Raw genomic sequence first — 18,950 nt, 5'->3', positions numbered from 1 at the left:
AAAGGTTCCCCAGGCCACCCCCCACTCCCCCCTGCCCATCTCCCTGGGTTTGGCAGCAGGTGGAGTCAGCTCAGTAGGGCAAAAGAGGCAGAGGGGGAAAGGCAAAGCAATCTGTGGCACCCTGGCAGAGCAGGGAAGCCTCCAGCAGGACAGGTGAGGGTGAGAGAGTGGTGAGGCTCGGAAGGGGCCTCTGAAGAGTTAACCCCCAGCTAAGGCAGGGGCACAGGCAGCAGGCTGCCCAGGCTCAAACCCTGCACACCTGCCCTGTGCATGCAGAGAGTGCCCAGGCTCTGCGGGCAGCCTGCCCCGGGCTGCAGCACCCTGGCAGGAAAGACGTTTTTCCTGCTCTGGAAACGGATGGGAAGGCTCTGCCTGGAGCCTCTGGCACAGTGCCCCGTGGCCTGCCAGGGCCCCCAGCAGGAGGCTGCACAGGTGGGGTGAAGGGGGAGCGAGGAAGCCATCAGGTCCTGCACCAAGGGCAGAGTGCCTACAGCAGGCCCTTCTGAGCTGCCCTCTGCTCTGGCCCCAGGTGCCAGCACTGCCTCCTGGCATGCCCTGCGAGCCCAGGGCAGTGTCTCCCAGCCAGGCAGGCTCCCAAGAGTCATTTTTTCCTCGTTCAAAGCAGCCAGGGGCCAGGATCTGGACCTATCCAACATCCTCTCAGCCTTTGACTGTCGACCTCAGGCAGCTTTAGGGAACCCTGCACACAGAGGCTGCCCTGGGAGGGCACAACAAACTCTGTCTGGCAAGATTCCCAAAGGTCCACTCAGGCAAGGTGCTGAGCAGCCTGGTGCTGAGCAGCTCCAAGAGGCCAGCAGGGCTCTAATGGAATCTGCCTGAACCACAGAGGCACAGAACAGCTCAGGATGGAAGGGAGCTCAGAGCTCAGCTACTGCAACCCCCTGCCATGCCCAGGGACACCTCTCAGCTGGACTCAGCTGCCCAGGGCCCCTCCCAGCCTGACCTTGAACACCCCCAGGCAGGAGGCAGCCACAGCCCCCCTGGGCAGCCTGTGCCAGGCTCTCACCACCCTCACACTCAACAACTTCTTCCTCAGCTCCAAACCATTGCCCTTGGCCTGGCTCAGACCCCCTCAGCACAAGTCCCTCTGCAGCCTTCCTGCAGGCTCCCTTCAGGCACTGGCAGCAGCTCTGAGGTGCCTCTGGAGCCTTCTCCTCTGCAGGCTGCACCCCCCCAGCTCCCTCAGCCTGTGCTCACAGCAGAGCTGCTACAGCCCTGGCAGCATCTGTGTGGCCTCCTCTGGCCTCACTCAGCACCTCTGTCCCCTTCTCATGCTGGGGACAGCAGCACTGGACTCTGCCGAGTGCCTGCTCCTCTTTGCCTCACAGGGCTGGCAACCCCCCTTCGGGCAGTGCCCTTCAAGGGGGTGTCCAGCAGGGGCTTCAGGACCCCTTCACAAGCTTTAGGCAGACTGCAGGCAAAACCAGGGCCTCCATCCCACCACATGCCCTTGTGCCAGGAGCCCTGGAGCTCATCCTCTGGGAGAGGGTACCCAAGAACTGCCCCGTGCCAGCCTTAGCTCCCCACAGCTCTGGGCTGTGCTTGATTGGTTAGGGCTGGGTGCTAGGTTGGACTGGATGATCTTGGAGGTCTCTTCCAACCTGGTTGATTCTATGATTCTATGCTGAGCTCTTCCTGCACTGCAGCAGGAGCCAAGCTGCTGAGCAGCCACAGCCCCACCAGCCCTGGGGGGAAGGAAAGGGAGGAGGAGGAGGAAGAGGAGGAGGATGCTGGCAGGAGGCACGGCTTGGCAGCCAGCCTGGGCAGCAGAGCCCTGTCCCCGGCCCCGGCGCCTGCACGGGTACGAGCTGGGCAAAGGCTGCCCATGGGGACAGGCATCTGTGCGGCGCAGCTGTGCCAGGGCCAGCTCGGGGGACTCTTCTCCCCTCCTCAGCGGGACGTGTCCCCCCGCGCACCCCCAGCAGCACGGCCGCAGCACTGCCAGGCGAGCAAGGAGGGCGGCAGCACCCCCAGCAGCGCCCCCAGCGGCAACCCCAGCGGCAACCCCAGCGGCAACCCCAGCAGCGCCCCCAGCAGCACCCCCAGCAGCGCCCCCAGCGGCAACCCCAGCAGCGCCCCCAGCAGCAACCCCAGCGGCGCCCCCAGCGGCAACCCCAGCAGCGCCTCCAGCAGCAACCCCAGCAGCGCCCCCAGCGGCAACCCCAGCAGCAACCCCAGCGGCAACCCCAGCAGCGCCCCCAGCAGCACCCCCAGCAGCAACCCCAGCAGCGCCCCCAGCGGCAACCCCAGCGGCAACCCCAGCGGCAACCCCAGCGGCAACCCCAGCGGCAACCCCAGCAGCGCCTCCAGCAGCGCCCCCAGCGGCAACCCCAGCAGCGCCCCCAGCAGCAACCCCAGCGGCGCCCCCAGCGGCAACCCCAGCAGCGCCCCCAGCAGCGCCCCCAGCAGCAACCCCAGCAGCGCCCCCAGCGGCAACCCCAGCGGCAACCCCAGCGGCAACCCCAGCGGCAACCCCAGCGGCAACCCCAGCGGCGCCCCCAGCGGCGCCCCCAGCGGCGCCCCCAGCGGCAACCCCAGCGGCAACCCCAGCGGCAACCCCAGCGGCAACCCCAGCGGCAACCCCAGCGGCGCCAGGAGGTGCCCGCGGCGGGTGCGGGACGGCGCTGCAGGGGCGGCGCAGCTCCCTTCACGCCGTGCCAGCTCTGCTCGCTCCTCGGGCGGCACCAGTGGATGATAAACTTCCCCTGGAGCTCATCTCCAGAGCCACCCCTTCTGCTGCTGGCACTGACCCATCCTCCCGATTGTGCTTCCCTGCCGACATCAACCACCTCGAGCGCTGGAGGTGCTCTGGGCCTCATTGCCCTCCATCACCCCCTGCACCACACAGCTGTCACAAGCCCTCTCACCACCAGCAGCCCTTTAGGAGGGCAGGCAGGTGGGAGAAAGCACCCACAACTCAAGAGTGCCAGGAGATGCCCACCCAGCTGCCGGGTGCCAGGTCTGCACCACCCCCAACACAGTCCCCATGGCACAGCAGCTCGGGAGAGCAGCAGGAAGGAGCAGCAGGCACAAGCTGAGGTCGCTGCAAGCCAAGGACCCAGAAGCTGTAGGGATGACAGCAGCAGGGGCACCTGGATGGCCAAGAGAGGTGTCCCAGCAGGGAAACCTCCCTCAGCAGAGGTGGCAGAAACCCTCTCCCCATGCCAGCCTTAAAGCAGAAACACCTGAAGGAGGAAGAGCTGGGTGCAGGGACAGCAAGGAGGCCACCAAGCCCTTCGTGGTGTGGCCCCCAGGGCAAAAAGCACCACGCTCACAGGACTCAGAATGGGGAGGACTGGAAGGGACCTCAAAGCTCATCCAGCTCCAATGCTCTGCCATGCCCAGGGACACCTCCCACCATGCCCAGGTGGCTCAGGGTCTCATCCAGCCTGCCCTTGGACACCTTCAGGGAGGTTGTGGAGCACAGAAGCAGCGAATGTGATCGAAGATCTGATTCTGTGCTCCACAACCTCCCTGGGCAACCTGTGCCAGTGTCTCACCACCCTCACTCTCAACAGAGGTCCAGAGGGGACCTCTGGAGATCACAAAATCATTGTCAGGGTCGGAAGGGACCAGAAGGATCAGCCAGTGCCAACCCCCCTGCCATGCCCAGGGACACCCTACCCTAGAGCAGGCTGCCCACAGCCTCAGCCAGCCTGGCCTCAAACACCTCCAGCCATGGGGCCTCAACCACCTCCCTGGGCAGCCCCTGCCAGGCTCTCACCACTCTCCTGCTCAACAACTTCCTCCTCACCTCCAGCCTCACTCTCCCCACCTCCAGCTTTGCTCCATTCCCCCCACTCCTGCCACTCCCTGACAGCCTCAAAAGTCCCTCCCCAGCTTTTTTGTAGCCCACTTCAGATCCTGGAAGGCCACAAGAAGGTCCCCTGGGAGCCTCCTCCGCTCCAGCCTGCACAGCCCCAACTCTTTCAGTCTGTGCTCACAGCAGAGCTGCTGCAGCCTCTGAGCATCCTCCTGGCCCTGCTCTGGACACACTCCAGCATCTCCACAGCCCTCTTGTCCCAGGGGCTCCAGAAGTGGGTGCAGTACCCCAGGTGAGGTCTCAGCAGAGTGGAGCAGAGGGGGAGAATCCCCTCCCTGGCCCTGCTCGACTTCTGTAGCAGCAGAGGACAGAGGAGAACACCTCTGGAGCCACAGGGCGGCAAAGCTCGCGGAGGCACAGGAGGCAAAAACCCTCAGAGGTGCCTCTGCAGCAGGACACCATCACTGCCAGGAAGGTGGCCCCAGAGGCTCTGCTCAGCTCTGCAGCAGCCCGCAGCAGAAGGCAGCCCCCCGGGGGTCCCCTGTGCGCTGGCGTCCCGGGGCGCTGGCAGGGCTGCGGGGCGCCGGCGTGCAGCAGCCAGCAGGCACAGGGAAGAGCACAAGCCATTAATCTGGGGGAACTGGAGGAAATGAAATCATTATGTCTGCAGCTACAACATCCCAAAGAACAAATTTCCTGCCTGGATAATAAATGGATTCTTTTGTTTCACGTTGGCCCCAGCCACGTGATGCTCTTGGCCTGTTCCTCATCCAAAACATCTTTGCTGTGTAAATACCCAGACGGGATCCACTTTCAGCTGCTAAAAATATGTTTTAATTACAATAATATATAATAATAACCAAAAAAATCAATGACTCCAGATCTACAGGCTCCTAAACAACCTCTGAAGGCTTTCCAGCACACAGGCGAGCAGAGAAAGAAATACCAAAGTTGCCAGTTCTGGCTGAAGAGCACAAAAAGAGACCTTGGAGAGGCTGCCCTGGGCTAAAGCCTGCAGGAAATCAGCCCTGACGGAAAAGCAAGGATGGGCACAAGTGTCCCTGTGGGCATGAGGGCCAAGGGCATCCTGGGGTGCAGCAAGAGAAGTGTGGGCAGCAGGGCTGGGGAGGGTCTCCTGCCCCTCTGCTCTGCCCTGCTGAGGCCACAGCTGCAGTGCTGTGCCCAGTGCTGGGCTCCACAGTTCCAGAGCCAGGGACCTGCTGGAGAGAGTCCAGAGGAGGCTGTGAGATTGATGCAGGGAGTGGAGCAGCTCTGCTGTGAGCAGAGGCTGAGAGCCCTGGGGCAGCTTAGCCTGCAGGGGAGAAGGCTGAGAGGGGACCTGAGCAGTGCCTGTAAGTACCTGAGGGGTGGCTGTCAGGAGGGAGGTGCCAGGCTCTGTTTGGTGGTGCCCAGGGATGGGACAAGGAACAATGGGTACAAGCTGGGACCCAGGAGATGCCACCTCAACATGAGGAGAAACTTCTTTGGTGTGAGGGTGCTGGAGCCTGGAGCAGGCTGCCCAGAGAGGCTGTAGAGCCTCCTACTCTAGAGCCTTTCCAAACCCATCTGGTTGTGTTCTGGGTGCTCCTGCTCTGTCAGGGGATTGGACTCGACGATCTCCAACCATCAGCATTCCATGATTCTAAGGTTTCCAAGGTCCACAACACAATAGAGGGTAGTGATCAGCTAACGAGCAAGAGCCACTGCAGTGCTGGGGCAGGGCTGAGGTGCCCAAGCTGGCAGGAGCAGAGGCTCTGCAGTTCTGAGGTGCCCAACCTGGCAGGAGCAGAGGCTCTGCAGTTCTGAGGTGCTCAGGCTGGCAGGAGCAGAGGCTCTGCAGTTCTGAGGTGCTCAGGCTGGCAGGAGCAGAGGCTCTGCAGTGCTGGGGCAGGGCTGAGGTGCCCAGGCTGGCTGGAGGGCTCCAGCAGGCTGCTGCAGCCAGGCCATTAGCAGGGCAGTGTTGTTCCAGGTAATAAAGAGCAAGGCCTGAGGACTAGCCTGGGAATTCAAATTTACAGCCTGTACCACATTCAGGTGCTGTAAACCCTCAGCTGGTTGGTGAGTTTCTGGACCACTTCATAAACCATGCTGCATTATTATTGTTTTCTGCCTCCCCTGCCCTCATAAAACTCCTGTCCCTGCCTGTGTGGGTGCTGCATTACAAACATTTGCACTTTGATTCATTCAAGACTGGAGAAAGCTTTCGAGGTAACCTGTTAGGAATAGTTGCAGTGCTTCAAAGGCAGCTCAGCTTCCCCCGAGCAGCACAAAGCTTCAAACAAAGGAAGACAAACGTTGCCTTCCCTTGCAAAACCACCTCCAAAAACTTTGTTGGGCTGCTGGCACAGCCCCTGCAGAGGGTTCTTGGGGCAGCCACCTGCCCATAGCTCTCCCCAGTGCCCCCTCAGCAGCAAGCCCCAAGGATGCTGCCCAATGTGTGCCACCAGTCGGAGGTAGAGAAACCAATTTCTCCAGGTTATGGACACAGACCCAGGCTGGGTGAGGAGTGGCTGACAGCAGTCTGAGGAGAGAAGGCCTTGGGGGTGTCAGCTGGTGCCAAAGTGCCCAGAGCCAGCTGTGTGCTGGCTGACGCCAGAGCAGGAGAGCAGCAGCACAGGGAGGGGATCCTGCCCCTCTGCTCTGCTCAGCCCTCACCTGCAGCACTGCCTCCAGCTCTGGGACCCCAGCACAAGAAGGGCCTGGAGGTGCTGCAGAGGCTCCAGAGGAGGCCACCAAGATGCTCAGAGGCTGCAGAAGCTCTGCTCTGGGGACAGGCTGGAAGAGCTGGGGGTTGGAAGCAGATGCTCTTCGAGGTCCCTTCCAACCCAACCCACTCTGTGAGTCCCTGACCTGACCATGTGAAACCAGGAGCTGCCCTGGCCCAGGCAGCGCCAGCAGCAGCGCCCAGCGCCAGCACAAAAAGGCAGAGCTGGAGGCAGCTCTCAGCAGCATCCTCCTCAAAGCAGCCCCTTTGCTCCGGCCTGGCCACAGCCTGCTGAAGTTAATGAGCATCTCCTCGCAGCTCTCAGCAGGCTCTGGAAGAGCCTTTCAGCTCAGCAGCCTCCCGTGCGTGCCAGGCGCTGCCAGGCACCGCCGCACTAACCCGCACATGGCCGGAGCGGCCAGCACCAAGCTGCCTTTGAGGAGGACACTGAACACCACCAGCTCACTGCCTGGCACTTTCCCCCTGCTCCTCTGCAGGGTCAGCTTCAGCTCAGAGGCTGGAGGTCAGCAGGGTCCTACCCGAGAAGGGTCATCCTGCGGCCAGCAGGAGCAGCGCAGTGGCTGCTGCCCACTACACTGCTGAGGCCACAGCCTGAGCGCTGCGTTCAGCTTTGAGCCCCTCACCACAAGGACACCGAGGGGCTGGAGCAGGCCCAGAGAAGGGCAATGAGGCTGGGGAAGGGTCTGGAGAGCAGGGCTGGGGAGGAGCAGTGAGGGAGCTGGGGGTGCACAGTGTGGAGCAGAGGAGGCTGAGGGCAGGGCTCATTGCTCTCTGCAGCTCCCCGAGAGGAGGCTGCAGCCAGCTGGGGTTGGGCTCTGCTCCCAAGAACAAGCAATAGGATGAGAGGAAACAGCCTCAGTTTGCCCCAGGGGAGGTTTAGGTTAGGGATCAGGAACAATTCCTTTCCTGCAGGAGTGGTCAGGCACAGGAAAAGGCTGCCCAGGGAGGTGACGGAGTCCACAGCCCTGGAGGTGTTCCACATCCCTGTGGCTCAATGATCTTAGAAGCCTCTTCTAACCCAAACAGTTCTGTGACAAAGAGCAATCTGTGTCCGTGAGTCCTGCTCAGCTCTGTGCCACCCTCCAGGTGGCTGCAGAAGTGAGGCCACCTGGTGCCATGCATGTGGCTTCAGGAGCCCAGAAGTCCCTCTCCAGGAAACACAGCTCAGAGCTGATCCTTCTGGAGTTTGCTACACCAGAAATGACCACTCCACAGCTTCCTATCTGCTCCCAGCCACGCTGACCTCACAGGGCCTTTCTTGAGAGCCTGACAGGCTCAAGTGACTCAGACCCCCAGCAGCAATTTCACCTCCAGGGGCAAAGCCTGCAGAGCCAAGGCCATCTCCTCACCTCTCCTGGGCTGGGCAGCAGCTCTCTGCACCTCAGCCCTGCCCACAGCCAAGTCCTGCCCTGCCTGGGGCACTGATGCTGTCAAAAGTAACTCCAGCAGAAGCACAGGGCCGCGTGGTGAGGGCACAGGACCACAGCACAGAACCATTAAGGCTGGAAAAGCCCCCTGAGATCACCAACCCAACACCACCAAGCCCACTAGACCCTGTCCACAAGCGCCACGGCCACAGAGTTCTTCAACACCTCCAGGGATGGCAAAGGTCCCGAGAAGCATTGCAGGAAGCCCTCCTGGCAGGGCTGGTGCTGCTGCAAAGCCAGGTCTGCTTCTCAACCCCCTGGGTGCCAACTGCACAGCAGAGCAGGGTGACAGCACCCAGCAGGTCCCTTCCACCCCTCCCTGCTCACCTCCTTGCTCAGAGGTTTAGAAACGTGAAGGGCTCAGGTGCGAAACAAGTGATGAAACCCCAAGTGCCCACCCAGCTGCCAGGGCCATGCCAGCTGTCTCCTCAGGCCATGCCAGCCTGTCCCCAGTACCTCAGGCTGTCCCCTCCCAGCTCCCTGCAGCCCGAGGGCAGAGGGTAGCCCAGTGAGGCCAGGGCAGACCCCCACAGCCAGCCCCAGAGGAAGAGGTTTCCTTTCCAGCTCTTCTGCTGGGGCCCTGCTCTGCCAGGGCAGCAGCAATTCACACTCCTCCTGCAGCTGATTTAAGGCCCCCGAGCAAGAAGCAATGATCCTGATAGCAGGAGGGCGCCGGAGCAGGGCAAGGAGCCGCTCAGGAAGCAGCTGAAGCAATCCAAGGCACATCCCCAGCCCCTGGCTGCCACAAAAGGAAATGAAAGAAACTCCATAAAACTCCATCCCTTGCTGTTCCTGCTCCATCCTTCCTTCTGCAGCCTGTCCTTTAACACCAGCAGAAAGGACCAGCACCAGCCCCAGACCCCTCCTTGCCTTGGCACCCGGGGTATGTTTTGGCTGTTCTTTGCCAGCTCACCTGCACCACAGAGCCACAGAACATTAGGGGCTGGAAGGGACCTCTGCAGATCATCCATCCCAAGCCCCTGCCAGGGCAGGGCACCCAGAACACACCCAGGTGGGTTTGGGATGGCCTCAGAGCAGGAGGCTCCACAGCCTCTCTGGGCAGCCTGCTCCAGGCTCCAGCACCCTCACAAAGTTCTCCCTTCTGCTCCCCTGGCACCTCCTCTGCTCCAGCTGGCACCGGGTGCCCCTTGGCCTGTCCTTGGCCACCCCTGAGCAGAGCCTGGCTCCAGCCCTGCACATGCCCATTGACCACTACTCCGCTCTTCTTTTCTCCAAGCAATCCACATCCACCTCACTCCCCCCTCGAGCAGCCCGAGGCAGGGTGCAGGCAGGGGGCAGCTGCTCTGTGCTCCGCGGCAGGCAGCACAGCCCTGGGGGCTGGAGGAAAGGCACTCCCCATCCGGAGTCCAGTCCAGAAGGCAGCAGGAAGGAAACCTGCCCTGCCCCAGCACAGGCATGCAGGGCCAGACAGAGAGAGGCTGCTCCTTGCAGCCAAGAAAGGAACTGAGAACGGGAGGCAAAGACCTGGACAGGTAACAGGCCTGGGGCTCTGAGTGCAGGAGAGGCTCCCTGACAGGTGGCAGAAGCAGCAGGGCAGAGCATCCAGTGCTGCCCAGCAGGCTGAGCTCCTCTGCCTCTCAAACAGAGAGACAGCCACCAAAAGCCAGACCTGTTCAGAACAACGCAGGGAAGATGCTGGCTGGGTTTGAATCAGCCAAACCTTGGTGCCCAGCTGCTGGCATCAGGCACACAGGGCACTGGTACACCAGAGGTGGGCAGGAGAAAATATGGTGAAACAATCCATTAGAGGCAAATGAAGAACCCACCTGGGATGGGAGGGAGCAGCCTAGAAGTGCCCAGCAGGGTGAGGCAGGGGATTCTGCCCTCTGCTCTGCCAAGGCCTCATCTGCACCACGGTGTGCCACTCCAGTGCCCCCAGCACAAGGACACAGAACTGCTGGAGAGGGTCTGGAGGAGGCTACAAAGATGATCAGAGGCTGCAGAACCTGCTCCCTGGGAGGGCTCCACCTGCTCATTAAGAGGAGCAACGTAAGAGCAAACAAGTAAATGAAGATGCATTAACTACGTCCACTCCAAACCCTGTCTTCTTCCAGCTGCCTGCCTGCCATGCCCCTCCACCTGCCCAAACAGTGCCTGGGAGCCAAGGGAGGGCAGATTGAGACTGGAGAAGGGGAAGCAGCTCTTGAGAACGAGGGTGGGGAGACACTGGCACAGGTTGCCCAGGAAGGTGCTCAAGGCCAGGCTGGATGAGGCCTTGAGCACCCTGGGCATGGTGGGAGGTGTCCCTGGGCATGGCAGGGGTTTGGAACTGGTCTTTAGGGACCCTTCCAACACAGCCTATTCTAGGAATCCAGGCTGGCTTTGTGGCTGCAGGGATCAGCTGCTCCCAAGCTCCAGGAGCATCTTGCTCACCAGCTTTAGAGTGGGAGAGGCCAAAGGAGCCTTCCTCAGGCAGGGCTGGGCACAGAGCCCCTTTCCCTTTGAACTCTGCCTCTGTGATTCTGCCCCGCAGGGCTCCCAGCAGGAGCTGATTAAAGCCGCAGCAGAGCAGGGTCTGCTCTGATCGTAATTAGGTCACCCTGGGTTGTGGGCTTAACAGGCAAAAAACCATCATTCTTTAGCAACACCAAGCTGAAATGCCACAGAGCCTTAATGGAGCTCAGCTAATTAACCAATTTCAACTGAGAAACTGATTAGCTTAGGGAAAAAAAAGAAGAAAATCAATGATCATAGGACAACATTTCCTTGTAACAGGTTGTTTTCTTGCAGCAGCCCTCAATTGCATGAAAGGAGCCCAACAACCCCTGCTAACCAAATATTATTGTAATTAAATATTCAGCAGAAGGCCTCTTCAATTATTCAAAAGGCTGATAGCACTTGGTTATAATTGGGGTGGTGGGAGAGGCTTCCAGAAGCAGAGGTGCTGCACATCAGCTGCCTGCAGCTGCAGAGGCCGACCCCATGCGGGGATGGGGCTGGGGGCTGTGGCACTGGCACGGGGTGCCAGCCTTGGCGTGGTTCTGCCACCACTCTCACAGAATCAGAGAAGTGTTTGGGTTAGGAAAGGCTGCTAAAGAGTCCAGCCATCGACCCAACCCCACTGTGGGCACTAAACCACGGCCCCAGGGGCCATGCCCACAAGTTTCCTGAACAGCTCCAGGCATGGGCATTCCACCACCTCCCTGGGCAGCCTGTGCCAATCCCTGACCAGCCTCGCAGCAAAGAAATTTGTCCTCATCTCCAACCTAACCGCCCCCCGGCACCATTTCAGGCCATTTCCTCTCCTATCACCTGAGACTACGGAGGAGAGACTAATCCCTGCCCGGCTCCAGCCTCCTTGACAGCCCCATGGCTCCCGCAGGAGCCAGCCAGCCGCTCCCAGCGCAGCCGCCGGGGGGCGCAGCGCAGCCCCATGGCTCCCGCAGGAGCCAGCCAGCCGCTCCCAGCGCAGCCGCCGGGGGGCGCAGCGCAGCCCCATGGCTCCCGCAGGAGCCAGCCAGCCGCTCCCAGCGCAGCCGCCGGGGGGCGCAGCGCAGCCCCATGGCTCCCGCAGGAGCCAGCCAGCCGCTCCCAGCCCAGCCGCCGGGGTCGCAGCGCCGGTCCGTGCTCTCTGGCTGGCTGTCCTCAGCTCAGAGGTGCAGGTGACTCACGGCCACTTGCCAGGTCCCACACCATTTTCTGGTGGCAGCCTCCTCCCCCCAGCAGAGCGGCAGTAGGAAAAGCAGCCCCCAGTGGATCATTAGAACTCACCATAGGAAATTACAAATTAGCTTCTCAGCGAAGGATCCAGGGATATTTAGATTAGCTGGAGAGAGGCTACGGAACCTGCCAGCCCATTTGTCAAAGCCCTCCCAGCTCTGCCGTGCAGGGAAATGAAGCAATAATAAATATTGAGCCAGGAAAGTTAATCTCCGCTGAACGCACTTCAATAATTCAGAAGTTGTGAGGAAGCAGGGAGTGAGGCACAGCCTTCAGCTCCTGCAGACACCAGGCCCGCCCTGCTCACCACTTCTCGGGACAGGACTCTGTGGCCATGGATGCCCCCCCCCCAAAAAAAAAAAAGGCAGACCCCCCCAAACAAAAACCCAAAGGGAAAAAGCAGCTGCAGAGCAGTGACGGCGGAGGAGGAGCCCACCCCTGCCTGCACTGCTCAGGGAAGCCACCGAGCTGAGCCCAGCCACAGCTTGCTCTCACTGTCACCAATGAGAGGGCTGTGATGCCTCTGCCTGCTGCTGGGTGTCTGCGTCAGTCCCCTGCCCACTGCCAAGCAGCCTCTCAAGCTGCTCACCTGTGGATGGGCTGCAGCTTCAGCCCCCAAAAGCTGGGCTGGTCAATGACCAGCTCGGTGCCCCAGGGTCACCCAACATACCACCTGCCTGCCACTGCTCTGGCTTCACCCCAGCCCTTCCTGCACACCTCTGCTCCTGCTTCAGACTCCACCGAGAACAGATGCCAGGGGCCCAGCTGGACCATCACAGAATCATGGAAACATCCCGGTTGGAAAAGACCCGTAAGATCTTTTAAGACAAACCATTCCCCAACTCTGTCCAGGCTGGGGCTGAGCCATGGCGCTCAGCACCACAGCTCTGCCTCTCTCAAACACCTCCAGGGGTGGGCACTCAGCCACCTCCCTGGGCAGCCTGTGCCAGCCTTTGAGAACCCTTTCAGCCAAGAAGTTTCTTCTCATGTCCAAACTAAACCTCCCCTGGGGCAAGCTGAGGCAATTTCCTCTCATCCTATCCCTTGTTCCTCGGCAGCAGAGCCCAACCCCCACCTGGCTGCAGCCTCCTCTCAGGGAGCAATGAGCTCTGCCCTCAGCCTGCTCTGCTCCACACTGCACACCCCCAGGGCCCTCACTGCTCCTCCACAGCCTCTTCTCCAGACCCTTCCCCAGCCTCATTGCCCTCCTCTGGACCTGCTCCAGCTCTTCAGTGTCCTTGTCCGGAGGAATCACAGAAACATTCTGGTTGGAAAAGCCCCTCAGGATCACCAAGTCCAACCTCATCTCTGCTCTACAAAGTTCACCCTCAAACCATATCCTTCAAGCACCTCCCGTGCTGTGCCTTCACAGCTGGGTCTCGGTGCAGCTGCATGCCTTCTGGCTTCACATTCATTTGCCATCCTCACCACCCACAGCCACTTAGCAGAGTGTTCTTGGTCACCGGTGCACTTCAGTTCCCACTGCAGAGGTTGTCTGAATCATTTCCATCACACTGGTTCCAGCAACCTCTCTGGGAGAGGAGAGGGGCACTCCAGCTTCCTAGCAGTAAAGCCAAGGCCATGCCCCTGCCAGCTGCTCCCCAGCAAGTCTCCAAGCTTAGCCCTGGCCCTGCACAGGAGCCCTGTGCCCAGCACTGCGGAGCTCCTGGGCTTGAACAGAGAGAGCAAGGTCACAGCCAAGTGCACCTGCACAGCCTAATGAGTGCTGGGGGACACTGCCCTGCCCCCAGCCCCGGCTGCCTGCCCAGCCTTGCTGTGCTGCTCAACAGCTGCTCATCCTGACCCCGTCTGTCTGGGGGACAGGGACTGCTGCAGCACCCTCTGGGCAGTGCCGGCCCAGAGCTCCTGCATGAAGCCATTGCCATGCCAGAGTAGGGAGAGCTCAGACACACAGCTAGCAGAAGCAAAACCAAGCCTCCTTGAGCTGACTGGGTCTCAGACAGAGCAGCCCAGCACAGGCAGCACACCACCAGCCTCAGCCTTGATCCAGGCATCTCTTCCACCAGCCCACAGCACTCTGCTGCACCAGGGACCAGCACCTCCAGGATTCCGCAGAGCTGCTCAGCACCCAGCTACTTACTGCCCAAGGTGCTCCTTGCCCCTGCCCACCACATCTGAGCTTGCTACAGACATCTATTATTCAGCACTGCAGCCCGGATCCACAGACAGATGAACACATTTGGGTTACTTCATCTACAAACATCAATATTTTCTTCAGCTCTTTAAGGCCAGTTGTGTCAGCACCTGCACCCAGGATGGGCAAGAGGGCACTTTGCAAACCTGCCAGTTTATGCCACAGCACACCAGGCCACTAAGCACAAAGGAGCACCAGGCAGCAGCTCCATTGCCATGCAGAGCTAGTGAGCAGAAGAGGAGTATTTATCACGAACCCCTGCCCCATCCTGCCTCTCACCCAGCTCCTTCAGGGGCCCTATTTGCATTAACTGCTCCAAGCCCATCTTCGGTGTCAAATAAATACCAATAACGGCAGCCCCAGCGGCAGGCTCTGCGCTGCCAGCACTGTCTTTCTGATCCCTCCATCATCTCCAACACTCCTTTTCATCTCTAATGGGGCTTCCTGAGCCCAGCCACCAGAGCACTGCAAGTTATTCAACTTCAGGCTGTGAGCGTTCAGGGGGAGGGAAACGCCAAGCTTTAATTAAAGCAGAAAGGAAACACAAACCTTCACCTCGGGAAAGGAGAGCAGCACAGAGCCGAGGCACAGGCGAAGCTGCCCACGAGATGCGTCTGAGCCTACTCAGGGACAGCCACACCGCTGCCACCCGTGCCACGAGCTGAGCCGTGCTGGCACAGCCCAGGGGCAGAAGTGCCCCTCTCGGCGCTTCCAGCATCTGTCCCAACGCAAGGCACGAGAAGCCGCAGGGCCTTTGGGAAGGCAGGGACACTGCCTGCCCTTCAGCCCCGTCCCCGAGCCCGCAGCGGGAGGGAGAGGGAAGCAGGGAGGCTGAAGCAGGCATAATGAGTCAGTGATAACAGCAATTAGTCAAAAAAAGGCAACAGAAGCATCTGCAGTCTCGGGCCCCTTTTCCATGACTTGACAAAACGCCTTCCCTCCAGGCTGACAGGAGCTGGGCGCTCTCAGCCTGCCAAGAAGCTTTCTCCCCTTAGGGCTTTCTTTTCCCCAGACAGTCTGAACAAGCCGAGGGATGGTTAGATACTAGCGCTTGCAAATTCCCTCCCGAACGACTCATTTCCAGCTTCTCCTCGAAAAGCTCTGCTCTGGGTGAAGCAGCTGGATCCAAGGTGGACGCCCAGGTGGTACCGATGGTTGTGGCGACGGCAAGGGCGGCTCAGAGCCCGTTCGGCACAGGCACCGCTTCGGCGCCGGCTGAAAGCAGAGGAAGCCCCAAGGATGCCTGCAACAGATGTGTGCATCCCGAGACAGAACGGGAGGAGAGAGCACGCCCGGAGCGGGCAGCACGCAAGGATCAGGAGCCGGCGACCGAAGCCCCACGCCCAGCCCTCTCCGGGTGTGCGGTCTCGGAGGCCAGGCAGGCAGGCCAGCAGATAAGCACGGGGAGAAAAACTAAGCCGGATCCACCACTTCCAAGCAGGGCTGTGTACCTCCCTCCCTGTGCTTCGCTTGTCGTGGTACTGCAAGCAGCAGCAGAGAAAGCCGGGTTTGAAAGGAGCAGGGAGATGATGGATAGGCAGGCAGGTAGGCAGATTAAATAGCATCTCTGGAGGAGCTGCACCAAAATGGACATCTGCCCCCCCTGACCTCCCACCACCTCCAGCGCTGACAGCTCCGCGCTAAAGGGTGTAAGGCAGCCCATTACCACCCTCTCTATATGCTAAATGTGATTATATTTGGTTCAGCTAGCACGAGAGAGCTCCTGAGTGATTGCAGGGTGTGGGAGACTCGGAGCGCTCACTCCTGTCATCTTCTCCCGTTCCTCTTCCTCTCTGCAAGCCACACACACACAAATCACTCTAAGCGTCCAGGTGTCAGCTAAGCCACAGGAACTGGTAAAAATTAAGCTTCCATAAGATACCTCAGAGTAGTGACTCTGCCATCTCCGGGTTCACAAGCTACAGGCAAGGAGTTACCAAGGGTTTATAGAGGATAAAGAGAGATGTTTGCAGGCAGCCCTGGACCCCACCCCAGCTGTGTCCTCCACCTGCTCCAACCAGGTCCAGACCCTAAAACATCTCCCTTCTGGCACCCCAGGAAAAGGACTTTTTGTCTCAATGGCTGATTTGGGATGCAGGGAGCCACCTCTCTCTCAGCTGCTTCTGCAGCCTGTGCCAGAGCCGAGCTGCAGCCACAGCTTTGCCTTGCTGCTGGAGAGGTCTGGTGGCAAAACCAGTCCTACGGCCGCTCCAGGAGGAGAGCTGGACCCCGGCGCAGGTCAGGCTCTAGGAGATGCTTCACCTTGGTTAGAGAAACCTCCACTTCAATCACAGAATGTTAAGAGGTTGGAAAGGACCTCCAGAGACCATTGAGTCCAGCCCCCCGGTCTGGCAGATCCACCAGAGGGATCCGTAAGATTTCCATACAAAGGTGTTTCCTCTGTAGCAGCGTGCCAGGAGACGTCGCCTTGACTCCAAATCGGATCCAAATGCTTTACCTCAGAAATTTCCAGTCCAAAATCTTCCCTTAAATCTGAGATCTGTCCCAGGATGCTACTTCACTATCCAAGTACCTTCCCCAGCAGAGCAGCAACAATGCTGATTTTCAACAGGTTCAGTGCCCAGCAGGGACGGTGGCTCTGCCAGCCTAGCACGCACTCCCAGAGGCGGCTCGGGCCAGACCCTGCACGACACACGGGCACGACTCCCAGGAGTGCTGTCAGGTAGCGACCGAGCCGAGGTCTCCCAGCCGACCACGACTCCAGCAGTGCCTCGAGGAGCAGCTGACACTGCAAATGCCAGCTAGCCAAGTGCTGCTCACGGCTCCTGCATTTCACGTGCGGCTTCACCACGCAGCAACCCTCCTGTGTGCACCGCGCCTGGGCAAGGCAGCAGCCTCTGCTCCTCGCCTTATCCCCACAGCGATGCAACGAGCGGGAGGACAGAGAAACAAGGAAAGCAAACGCCTGGGTCCACCAAAAGCCAGCGCAAAGCAGAGCCTGCAGCAAGTGGGCCTGCCCACCACCACCCAGCAGGCACGCCCGGGAGCGGAGGGCAACCACCGCCAGCATCCACCCCCCTGGAGACCTTCACAGCAGCGCTGACTGCTGAACCACCTCCGTGCCGCCTGGAGCTGAGCCACCAAGCTCCAGCTGACTACAGCAGCTTCCCATTCACCACAACCATGCTCACATCAGCTAAAACCCCCCAAGAAAGGGCCGAGCCCCACACCAACCAGCAGCCCACTTCGCCCACAAGACCTCTCCATAACTACACGTTTCTTGCTGCCAACAAGCATGGGGCTGCACCACATTCCCTGCTCAAGGCCACTGCTCAAGCGCTGGGCAGCCTCTTCCACAACCTTTTTGCCCACGTTGCACCAGGGGAAAAAAAAAAGAGGCAGCAGCAGCAAAAGAAAGGCAAAGCACAGGGATCTCAGCAGTCCTTCCGAAAGCCGTGCCAGCCACGCAGCAGCCACGCACCACCACCGTGAGCATCGGCTTGACCTGGTGGTCCTGCCAGGCCCTCCGTGCGGAGCTTGGGCACCGCGGGCACCGTCCCAACGCACGGCAAACCCCACGACCGGATGGGTGACAGGGAAAAGACTGAAGCAAGGTTTGTGCTGTTGGGCTGAAGTCCTGCATCTGCCCCACGGTTCCACCAACAGACCGAGAACCTCCCGGCCCGGTCCGACTCAAAGGAAAGCCTCTACCGGCACACCTCCTGATACACCCACCCTCCTCTTCCACGAAGCTTCCCCGAGCTGCTGCGGGTGTATGGAGGTACGGGAGGAGGAGGATGACCAAAGGCAGTCCTTCGAAACAGTTCCAGCCCCGCAGAGTGTCCAACACCTCCAGCCCTGACAGGGAGGGGCTCCAGAGGGTACCCTGGAGGTGTCCCTCACCATGACACCGCGCAAGAGTCTCCCGTCCCACGCAGAATCGGCCCGGTTTCCCGGCGCCGTTCTCAAGAGCCAGAAACCCCTCACGCCTTCCTGAGGCCATCCCCAGACGGCGGGGCGAGCCCCGGATTACCAGCACCGCCTGCGGGCCGGTACCCGCCGGGATGGGCTACGGGAGGGTGCCTGGCACAACCCGCCGGCGCCAGGGGAAAGCTCCGCGGCCCCCGAAGCGAACGGGCGCTGGGCATTCCCGCAGCTTGGCAGACTCCCGGTACACTACCTGGTGGCGAAGCCGGTTTTCCGGCTGATCCCCGGCTGCCAACGCCAGCGAGCGGCGCTCCCAGCCCACGCGTAGCGGCGGAGGGCGCAGGGAGCCGCGGCTCAAGCATCCCACCTTCCAGCCCCGCCACCCGCGCTCCGCTCCCGCCTTACCTTCCACGGCGGCCGCAGCGGCGGCCAAGCAGAGCAGCACCACCAGATCCGCAGCCATCGCCTCCCCGGGCCCCGCGCGCCGCTGCTCCGCAGGCGTCAGCCGCTACCGGCGGGCGGCCGTGAGCGGGCATGGGGTTACGTCCGCGGGCCGCGCCGGGACGAAGGAAGGCAGGGCCGGAACAGGCCAGGCCAGGCCTAGGCGAGGCCGCGGGACAGGACCGCGGGACAGGACCGCGCCGCCTCCCCGCGCCGCCCGGGTCACATCGCCACCGCGAGTGGGGAGCGCGGCCACGCCGCCGCCGGCCCCCGCCGCACTCGGCCCCGCCCCGCCAATCCCCCGGGCTCGCCCCGCCCCCGGGCCCCGCCCCGCCAATCCCCGGGGCCCGCTCCGCCCCCGCCCGCCGCCGTCCGAAGGGGAACGGCGCCCCCTGGCGGACAGACAGGCGCACACCCTCCCGCCGCAGCTGCTCCGTTCAGCGCGACCCCTCCACGCGACGCAGTGGACCCTGGGCACAGGGCAGCGGGAAGGGACGCGGGGGGACACCGGGGGACACCGGCTGGCACAGGCTGCCGCGGGCCAAGTCCCCCCTTCTCCTCTCTAAAGGAAGCTGCAGCAAACCTTGTATTCCCAAAACTGCTCCCACCGCAGCCTCAGAGCAGGGCAGCCCCACGCCGAGGTGCGTCCCTTGCACCCCAAAACATGTCCGCTTCCACCTCGGGCTCAGAGCAGGGCGGCCCCACGAGTCAGCGCAGGCATTTCCTCAGTCGCTGCCGTCCCCCACACCTTCACCACTGCTGCAGAGCCCGATGGGCACCCAGGCGCAGGGAAGCAGCAGGCTGCCCTTCCCTGCCCAGGGGTCACCAGAGCCCCCAGCCCTCGGTAGC

The 18,950-nt window shown here is 61.2% G+C and overlaps 1 protein-coding gene across 4 annotated transcripts in view; it reads right to left on the bottom strand.

Annotated features, from left to right (window-relative positions):
* EPHB1 (EPH receptor B1) overlaps nt 1–18,368 on the bottom strand; it is a 67,653-nt gene extending 49,285 nt beyond the window's left edge. For all 4 annotated transcript variants that reach the window (XM_064165597.1, XM_064165598.1, XM_064165600.1 and 1 more), the window contains exon 1: nt 18,066–18,368. In XM_064165597.1, the coding sequence (XP_064021667.1) occupies nt 18,066–18,123 (58 nt within the window). In that variant the 5' untranslated portion in view covers nt 18,124–18,368. The remainder of the gene's footprint in view (nt 1–18,065) is intronic.
* Between the last annotated feature and the right edge of the window lie 582 nt (nt 18,369–18,950).

This window comes from Pogoniulus pusillus, chromosome 26 (assembly GCF_015220805.1).
Source record: "Pogoniulus pusillus isolate bPogPus1 chromosome 26, bPogPus1.pri, whole genome shotgun sequence".
NCBI lineage: Eukaryota > Metazoa > Chordata > Aves > Piciformes > Lybiidae > Pogoniulus > Pogoniulus pusillus.
This window is presented reverse-complemented; position numbering and strand designations above follow the sequence as displayed.